Source organism: Oncorhynchus kisutch, linkage group LG17, assembly GCF_002021735.2.
Source record: "Oncorhynchus kisutch isolate 150728-3 linkage group LG17, Okis_V2, whole genome shotgun sequence".
Classification (NCBI taxonomy): Eukaryota; Metazoa; Chordata; class Actinopteri; order Salmoniformes; family Salmonidae; genus Oncorhynchus; species Oncorhynchus kisutch.
In genome coordinates this window covers 73301352-73311462 of record NC_034190.2, presented here as the reverse complement: position 1 = coordinate 73311462, position 10111 = coordinate 73301352, and the positions used below count along the sequence as shown (strand labels likewise).

Here is a 10111-nt window from a genome sequence, read left to right as displayed (position 1 = left end):
TGACATTTCAAAACCAGTTTAAACTGCTTGTTGGCTGTTTTTTAGTGTCTGACCACTGGGCATAGACGTCAATTCAACGTCTATTCCAGGTTGATTAAACTTAATTTTATTGAAAGGATGTGGAAATGTTTTTGGTTCAACCAGTGTGTGGCCAGTGGGTGACGAATGATACAAGCTGTTGCCTACGTGGCAATGCATCGTCAGGATAATTAGTAGGCGTGTTTCTTCAGGCTGATAAAAGGTCATAAAGTAATTGCAGATAGAGGTCAAAGGAAGCAGGCGCCTCACTTCAAAGCTTTTCCAATATTTCCTCTTGAGTAAAGAAGAAATGTCAGTGATATCTTCCCCACTATTAATGCCTTTTATGATGGGTTACGGAGTAGGCATTTCATCATAGGTGGACTCAACCAACTCTTTTTTCCAGCATGTTGTATGTACCCTATCGCTGCCCCTTCCTCCTTTCCCTCCATTTCTCACAATAGGTCTACTATGAGTTTGTTATTGTGGTCCAATTTTTGGAGTAGTGTTATCTTACAGGCATGTTCAGGAGCATGGAACAGCGACAATTCAATATAGGCTATGGTCTACAGTTGAAGTCTGAAGTTTACATGCCTTCAAACTCTTTGCTTGACATCATGGGAAAATGTAAAGAAATCAGCCAAGAACTCAGAAATTGAAGACCTCCACAAGTCTGGTTCATCCTTGGGAGCAATTTCCAAACACCTGAAGGTACTACGTTCATCTGTACAAACAATAGTACGCAAGTATAAACAGCATGGGACCGCGCAGCCGTCATACCGCTCAGGAAGGAGAAGCGGTCTGTCTCCTAGAGATGAACGTACTTTGGTGCGAAAAGTGCAAATCAATCCCAGAACAACAGCAAAGGACCTTGTGAAAATGCTGGAGGAAAGAGGTACAAAAGTATCTATATCCACAGAAAAATTAGTCCTATATCGACAACCTGAAAGGCCGCTCAGCAAGGAAGAAGACACTACTCCAAAACTGCCATTAAAAAATCCAGACTACTGTTTGCAACTGCACATGGGGACAAAGATCGCACTTTTTGGAAAATGTCCTCTGGTCTGATGAAACAAAAATAAAACTCTTTGGCCATAATGACCATCGTTATGTTTGGAGGATAAAGGGGGACGCTTGCAAGCCAAAGAACAACATCCCAACCGTGAAGCACAGGGGTGGCAGCATCATGTCGTGGGGGTGCTTTGCTGCAGGAGGGACTGGTGCACTTCACAAAATAGATGGTATCATGAGAAAGAAACATTAAGCTTGGTCGCAAATGGGTCTTCCAAGTGAACAATGACCCCAAGCATACATCCAAAGTTGTGGCAAAATGGCTTAAGGACAACAAAGTCCTCAATACTATAGAATATTTGTCGGCAGAACTGAAGAAGTGTGTGCGAGCAAGGAAGCCTACATCCTGACTCAGTTACACCAGCTCTGTCAGAAGGAATGAGTCAAAATTCACCCAACTTATTGTGGGAAGCTTGTAGAAGGCTACCGAAACGTTTGACCCAAATTAAACAATTTAAAGACAATGCTACCAAATACTATTTGAGTGTATGTAAACTTCTGTCCGACTGGCAATGTGATGAAAGAAATAAAAACTAAAATAAATCATTCTCTCTACTATTATTCTGACATTTCACATTCTTAAAATAAAGTGGTGATCCTAACTGACCTTAGACAGGAAATTCTTACTAGGATTAAATGTCAGGAATTGTGAAAAACTGAGTTTAAATGTATTTGGCTAAGGTGTATGTAAACCTCTGACTTCAACTGTATCTATTTATCATTTTTCCCTTGAATCCTCAAGGATTCAAAGTCCCTTGAAAGTCCCTTGAATCCTCAAGAAGACCAGTTGTAAAGCAAGCGTTCAATTCAATGGGCTCAATCTGTGTAGGGTAGGAGTCAGCAAGGCGGCCCGCAGGCCAAAACCCGGCTTGCGAGTTATTTTATTTGAGCCCCAAAAGATTTGAGTAAAAAAAATGTTTTACTGAGTTAGAGTTCATAGAATGAAATCAGTCAAATAAATTAATTAGGCCAATGCATACATTTCACATGACTGGGCAGGGGTGCAGCCATGGGTGGGCCTGGGAGGCTTTAGGCTCACCCAATTGGGAGTTAGGCAAACTCACTGGGGAGCCAGGACCAGCCAATCAGAATGAGTTTTTCCCCACAAAAGGGCTTTATTACAGACAGAAATACTCCTCGAATCATCATCTGTTCGGGTGGCGCAGGTGAAGAAGCCGGATGTGGAGGTCCTGGGTTGACGTGGTTACATGTGGTCTGCGGGTGTGATGCCAGTTGGCATACTGACAAATTCTCTAAAATGACATTGGAGGCGGCTTATGGTAGAGAAATAACATTCAATTCTCTGGCAACAGCTCTGTTCAACATTCCTGCAGTTAGCATGCCAATTGTACGCTCCCTCAAAACTTGAGACATCGGTGGCATCGTGTTTTGTGACAAAACTGCACATTTTAGAGTGGCCTTTTATTGTCACAGAACAAGGTGCACCTGTGTAATGATCATTCTGTTTAATCAGCTTCTTGATATGCCACACCTGTCAGGTGGATGTATTATCTTGCCAAAAGAGAAATGCTCACTAATAGGGATGTAAACAAATTTGTGCAGAAAATTGAAGAGAAATAAGCATTTTGTGCTTATGGAAAATGTCTAGGATCTTTTTATTTCAGCTCATGAAACATGGAACTTTCCACTAGATGTTGGAACATTTCTGCATTAATTAGCTTCCATTCAGCCAGAAGAGCAATAGTGAGGTCAGACACTGATGTTGGGTGATTAGGCCTGGCTAGAAGTCGACGTTCCAATTCATCCCAAAGGTGTTTGATGGGGTTGAGGTGAGGGCTCTGTGCAAGACAGTCAAGTTCTTCCACACCAATCTTGACAACTACTTCTGTATGGACCTCGCTTTGTGCACGGTGGTATTGTCATGCTGAAACAGTTCAGCACTTTCCCCAAACTGTTGCCACAAAGTTGGAAGTACAGAATTGTCTACAATGTCATTGTACACTGTAGTGTTAAGATGTCCCTTTACTGGAACTATTGGGCCTAGCTCGAACCATGAACAACAGCCCCAGACCATTATTCCTCATCCACCAAACTTTACAGTTGGCACTATGTATCAGGGCAGGTAGCGTTCTCCTGGCATCCGCCAAACTCAGATTCATCAGTCGGATTGCCAGATGGAGAAGCATGCTTCAACACTCATGAGAACAGGTTTCTGCTGCTCCAGAGTCCAATGGCAGTGAGCTTTACACCACTCCAACCAACGTATGGCATTGCGCATGGTGATCTTAGGCTTGTGTGTGGCTGCTCTGTAATGGAAACCGATTTCATGAAGCTCCAGACGAACAGTTATTGTGCTGACATTGCTTCCACAGGCAGTTTGGAACTCAGTAGTAAGTGTTGCAACCGAGAACAGACGATTTTTACACGCTACGCGCTTCAGCACTCGGTGATCCTGTTCTGTTGGCTTATGTGGCCTACCACTTCGCGGCTGAGCCGTTGTTGCTCTTAGCCATTTCCACTTCACAATAACAGCCCTTACAGTTGACCGTGGCAGACCTAGCAGGGCAGAAATTTGACAAACTAACTTGTTAGAAAGGTTGCATCCTGTGATGGTGCCACGTTGAAAGTCACTAAGCTCTTCAGTATGGGCCATTCAACTGCCAATGTTTGTCTATGGAGATTGCATGGCGGTGTGCTCAATTTTATACACCTGTCAGCAACGGGGACCAATCCACTCTGATGAAAAGTGAATGATAGGCCTAAAACCTACACTAGGGTGTAGGCCAAGTTGCCTATCCCTGGTGTCGGGTGTAAACCTATCATCTGAAGTCTGTGGTGCAATTGCACCATCTACTGGATAAAATGTGCGTATAAAACCTGGATTTAACTTTACATTATAGTAGGCCTAGGTTAACAGTTTTAGGCTGACGGGCTGACAAGGATGAAATATCAAGTGTATCATAAATTATATTTTTTATTTAATACACATAAATGCATGAATGCTAATTGAAAATAAATCGAACTAAAGCCAACACAATTCCTAATAGCATATTTAGCTGTGGATATATCACACAAAAGACAAACCAAGAGATTCATTACAGTAGTAGGCTACCAAAATCACTATCTAAATGAAGTGAGTTTTGATGATGATTTGTTGTTACAATGTAGCAAGTCCTGCAGCTTAGTCTCCCCTTCAGCCTGTGTAAGGATCAGATGTGTTCATTTATTTTAACATTAAGGTTGTTTGATTTGGTTAAATAAAAATGTGGTAATTTGGTCGTTATTAAAAAATATTTGGGGGAGTCCATTTTTGGGGGAGTCTTGTTTCCATCCTGAACAGTAGAATGCGGGATGCACATTCAATTCTGCAATCGCCAATATACCATAGAAGAAGAAGAAGAGTGACGCAGCTCATCACACTCTCCAACGAGAGAAGAAATGTCGCACCACCCGGAACTGTCCGCGGATTGCTCCAGGCAGGTTGGTTTGTTGTTTACAGGTTCTGTTATGATTTGGCAAGCATTTGTCTTGATAAAACATTCAGAAAATCGACATGGAATTATGATATATTACAACAAAAAAATCGACCCTGGAAATACTAATTCCATTGGCTGGTATTCTGAAGCCGCAGAGGCGTGTGGCTTCACGAGTGCCGCGCTGTCAAAATCAGCAATTATGAGAAATGTATAAATGTTTAAGAGGCAATGTTTTCAAGATATGTATTTTGTTTAGGTCACTGCTGTTGCTGTCTGCTAGACTAGAGAATACAGTCAATTGTGTGGCTACAGTGTATGACTAATTGCCGATGACCTCAGCGATGTCTAGTGGTAATTGTGGTATTTCGCACGTCCTTCTACGGTCTTGTGATGCTCTCCAATCCATTTTTTTTGTATCACGAATATTTCTGCTGTGTTGTTTAATCCCGACATTTATGTGGTATTCATACAAATTTTAGTGGCCAAAATGATGTCTGAAGAAAGTGAGCCCATGAGGCACATTGATCTTGGGTCTCCTTCTCTGGAACAACCAGCGGCTGGTCACTGGTTCCCTGGCCCTCCCCCGCCCGTCTACTCCTGCACTCTGACTCCTGAGCTGGTGGCCAAGGCCCGGGAGGAGCTACAGGAGAAGCCAGAGTGGAGGCTGAGAGACGCACAGGCCCTGAGGGACATGGTGCTGAAGGAGCAGCCTAACCTCCGGACCAGGCTGGACGATGCCTTTCTCCTGCGCTTCCTACGGGCCAGGTAAAGCATGATGCACTACAGTAACTACCCATAATGCTCTCTGTACAATGATCCAGGAAACTGGCCTTAAGCGTCTCACAGTAGGTCGGATCTAGGATCAGGTCCCCCTGTCCATAAAATCATATTATTATGATTTGAATGGCAAAGCTGATCCTATATCAGCACTTATACTCTAAGGCACTTTATGAATAAGGGCCCTGGTGTCATCTTATTGAAGATGTTCTATCTTAAAGCTTACATAATGATGACCTGTCCCGTCTCCTTGTCCATCCAACAGGAAGTTTGACTATGACCGTGCCATGCAGCTGCTCCTCAACTACCACACCAGCCGGCGGGCCTGGCCCGAGGTCTTCCAGGACCTGAAGCCCTCCACGGTCAAACATGTGTTAGACCTGGGCTTCCTGACTGTTCTGCCCCATCCGGACCTTAATGGATGCTACATCCTCTGTCTCAGACCTGGTCAGTGTCTTAGCTCACACAATCTACTGTTCTTTTATGTCCTAGAAGGGTTTTATGTCCTAGAAGCGCTCTAACTCATTTTTTGATCTTTATTTGGAAATACTTTATATGAACACTGTCTTCATAGAAGAATAGAATAATACTTTATATGAACACCCTCTTCATATAATAGAATACTTTATTAATTCATACAAGCCGGAAATTGGTTGTCTGCTTTACCCAAACCGGCATTATAAGTGTATTTACTTACTATCCCTTATGACCTATGTATAATGCATGACATAGGTGCTAATAGCTGCCCATAAACATCTATAATTTTTTAAATCTTGAAAACATGTCCGATAATAGCCTTGCTAAAACAGATTCAGATTGTCCTATGCTTGGCCTTTTTCAGAGTTACTAAATATACGTTATTTTACAACAGGAAAATGGAAAGCAAATGACTATCCATTTGAGGACAACATCCGGGCCATTTACCTGACTCTGGAGAAGCTGATTCAGCCAGAGGAGACTCAGGTGAATGGGATCGTCATCTTAGCAGACTACACTGGGGTGGGCTTGTCCCAGGCATCCAATCCGGGCCCGTTCCTGGCCAAGAAGGTTGTCAGCATCCTTCAGGTAAGCCATCAAAGACCTTGTTATTGTTCTGTTATTTAAGTTTTGAGATTGTCACCCATGACAGCATGATCAAAATACACTGAGGTCTATCTAGAATATGTATCTTATCAAATATGTATTGTTGAAAACATAACACCCTCGAAATATGGCTTGTGTCTTCTGTCAATAACAGACATTGTAATGTTGGATTTCAGGATAGCTTCCCAATAAGAATCAAGGCTGTTAACATCATAAATGAGCCCCGGATTTTCAAAGGGATCTTTGCAATAATTAAGCCTTTCCTGAAGGAGAAGATGGCAGAGAGGGTGAGTTTCATTTCTTTGTCTTTTACATAATATGGAGTCTTTCTACATATCCTCCTTTTTCTGTACATGGTAACCTGTTAATTTGATCACTGCATTCAGATGACATTTATCTCGTATAACAGTTGTGATATGATTTCAGTGATTTCCAAAGTGTTTTAAAGCCATTATGAATAAACCTAATCAAATGAACATGGGGCAGAAGCCCTCTTGAAGTACTGTAGGATCCTTTGTGATTGTGAGACATCAGCCTAACATAATTCCCTTATTTTTTCATACAGTACGTTCTCCACGGGTCAGACCTGCGCTCTCTGCACCGCAAAATTCCTCAATCCGTCCTGCCAGAGGAGTATGGTGGAGTGGCCAGACACCTTGACATGTCAGCCTGGTCAAAGACATTACTGGACTCTGAGGAGGAGTTTATAGTGGAGTTCTGCCAGCCAGATCCTCTAGAGGGCGTAGTCCTCCCAGACTCCATGCTGTTTGAAGGGGAGCAGCCTGGTGGTGGTGCCAGGGATGACGACACCTTCAGGGGGCTACGCTCTCAGCTCTACTACTGTTACTGATAATGACCACCACCACCTCTCGCTACTATGAGGACACTAGCCTGGTCCCAGATGTGTTTGTGCTGTCTTGCCAACTCCTATGGTTATTGACCATAGTTGGTAAAACAGAACTAGATCTGGGACCAGACTGAGGACACCACTGTTTATTTTTCCCACTAATTGTTATTTTGACCAATCACATCAGATATTTTTTTAGATCTGATTGTTTTTCACTAATTGGTCTTTTGACCAATCAGAATAAGGCTGCCTGTATAAACGCAGCAAAAGTTATTTAGTAGAAATCACTACAGGAAGAGCTAAAGAGATGTCTGGGCCCATATTCAAAAAGCGTCTCAAGAGTAGGAGTGCTGATATAGGATCCGTTTTTACCTTTGAGATCAAAATGAATATGGGGCCTACTACACTCCACATTGGCCAAACATAAGGCAACTTTAGGTTCTGGTAAGGAAGCTTTACAGGAGCTGCTAATGCATGTTTACTTATTTAGTAGTTTGTGCCTCTGAGTTTTAAAATGGCTCTGATTTCCATTGTAAGATTTATTTCCCATAGAGGAAGACGTTCGACTGTGCCCATTTGAAATGCCACTCACTTCCACTTTCTCCTTAATTTCTCAGAATACATGTTCTGAGGCTCTTCATCGGCATGGTGATATTCAAACACCATGTGGTTACAGAATACAAGTACCGAGGCTCTTCATCGGCATGGTGATATTCAAACACCATGTAGTTACAGAATACAAGTACTGAGGCTCTTCATCTGCATGATACACGTACCGAGGCTCTTCATCTGCATGGTGATATTCAAGCACCATGTAGTTACAGAATACACGTACCGATGCTCTTCATCGGCAAGGTGATATTCAAACACCATGTAGTTACAGGACACATACTTTGCCTTAATCTATTTTTGATAATGATAGATATGCAAGGGGTTATGAATGGGGTTTAATTTGTATGTAAGCATACAAGTATGCCACTTTTATCCAAAGCAACGTACAGTGCAGTGAGTGGATAGCGTACAATTGTAGCATGTGTATGTAATTCCAGCAAGAATTGAAACCCATGAACTTGCCTTTGCTGGCGCCATGCTCTTCCTGAACCACTCAAGACCTGTAATGTCTGAGTTACTGAGCGCCAAAGCCTACAGTGTACCTACATGGCAGTGTACCTACATTACCATTCAAAAGTTTGAGGTCACTTTGAAATGTCCTTGTTTTTGAAAGAAAAACACTTTGTCCATTAAAATAATATCAAATTGATCAGAAATAGTGTAGACGTTAGTGTTGTAAATTACTATTGTAGCTGGAAACGGTTGATAGAAAAAAAAAGAAAGGAATATCTACATAGGCGTCCAGAGGCCCATTATCAGCAACCATCACTCCTGTGTTAGCTAATCCAAGTGTATCATTTTAAAAGGCTAATTGATCTTTAGAAAACCCTTTTGCAATTATGTTAGCACAGCTGAAATCTGTTCTGATTAAGGAAGCAATAAAACTGGCCTTTAGACTGGTTGAGTATCTGGAGCATCAGCATTTGTGGGTTCAATTACAGGCTCAAAATGGCCAGTAACAAAGACTTTATTCTGAAACTTGTCAGTCTATTCTTGTTCTGAGAAATGAAGGCTATTCCATGTGAGAAATTATCAAGAAACTGAAGATCTCGTACAACACGGTGTACTACTCACAGAACAGCGCAAACTGACTCTAACCAGAATAGAAAGTGGGAGGCCCCGGTGCACAACTGAGCAAGAGGACAAGTACATTAGTGTCAAAAAAATTAGCTTTTCAAAAACGAGGACATTTCTAAGTGACCCCAAACTTCTGAATGGTAGTGTACCTACATGACAGTGTGACACCAAAGCAATATTGATGCACATTTGTTCATATTAATATTAATTTAACTAGTCCTGATCAGTTGTCACTCATGCTGATTTGATTTCCACCACTAGCATTGTAAATTGTGGATAGTTGTATGATATAAAAGTACTAACTACAGTATTACATTAAATTTAACATAGCTCAAATTAACATGAACATTTTTTACATTTAATAGCTAGTATGTAGATGAAATGGCCATGTTTATGCATTGTTCTAGACAAGTTTGAATCCACAGACTATTTTGATATGTAACGTTACAGATAGATACAGCTACTTTGTGTTTTCTTTGCATTAACAACACTTAGGGCAGGTTTCCTGGACACAGATTAACCCTAGTCCTAGACTAAAAAGCATGATCAATGGAAATTAGCCATTGAAATTGCCTATGCTGTGATCTGGAAACGGGTCCATAATGTTTTGTTTTACCAATCTCAACCCAGGGTACAGAAGCCAGCTATGGGGATACCCACCCAGCAACACTGGAGCTATGTCATTGTGCCAAATATTTTATTATTACGATGGACCATTTAGAGGTTAGGTTATATTGTGCAGATGAACTCACTCAATAGACAGAGAGTATACCAAACATTAGGAACACCTTCCTAATATTGAGTTCCTTCTTTAACCTGTCTCCTTCCCTTCATCTACACTGATTGAAGTGGATTTAACAAGTGACATCAATAAGGGATCATAGCTTTCACCTGGTCATTCAATGTCATGGAAACAGGTGTTCATAATGTGTTATATACTCATGAGTTTATATTTTATTCATTATTTTATGAAAGGCCAAATTGTTTAAAAAATATATATTTTGTCATTAAGTTACATTCCACAATGTTATATTGTAATTAGCTAATCAGTTTATTTTTCTAAGATGTCTAAGCATGTCTGCAGTCTCTTCATATTTTAGAGTAGGCCTCCATTGATCAATATATGAATAAACACATTTCAAATTCAGATGTGTGATTTGCAAAACCCTAGGCCTACATGTCCAGTACA

At 41.3% G+C, this 10111-nt stretch overlaps 1 protein-coding gene across 1 annotated transcript; it reads left to right on the top strand.

Annotated features, from left to right (window-relative positions):
- The first annotated feature begins 4432 nt into the window (after positions 1 to 4432).
- LOC109908272 (alpha-tocopherol transfer protein-like) lies at positions 4433 to 10069 on the top strand. Its single transcript, XM_020506874.2, has 6 exons — positions 4433 to 4530; positions 5006 to 5291; positions 5569 to 5750; positions 6175 to 6368; positions 6563 to 6673; positions 6952 to 10069. The coding sequence occupies exons 2-6, from the start codon at positions 5014 to 5016 to the stop codon at positions 7234 to 7236; spliced, it is 1050 nt and encodes a 349-aa protein (XP_020362463.1). The 5' UTR covers positions 4433 to 4530; positions 5006 to 5013; the 3' UTR covers positions 7237 to 10069.
- Positions 10070 to 10111: the final 42 nt, after the last annotated feature.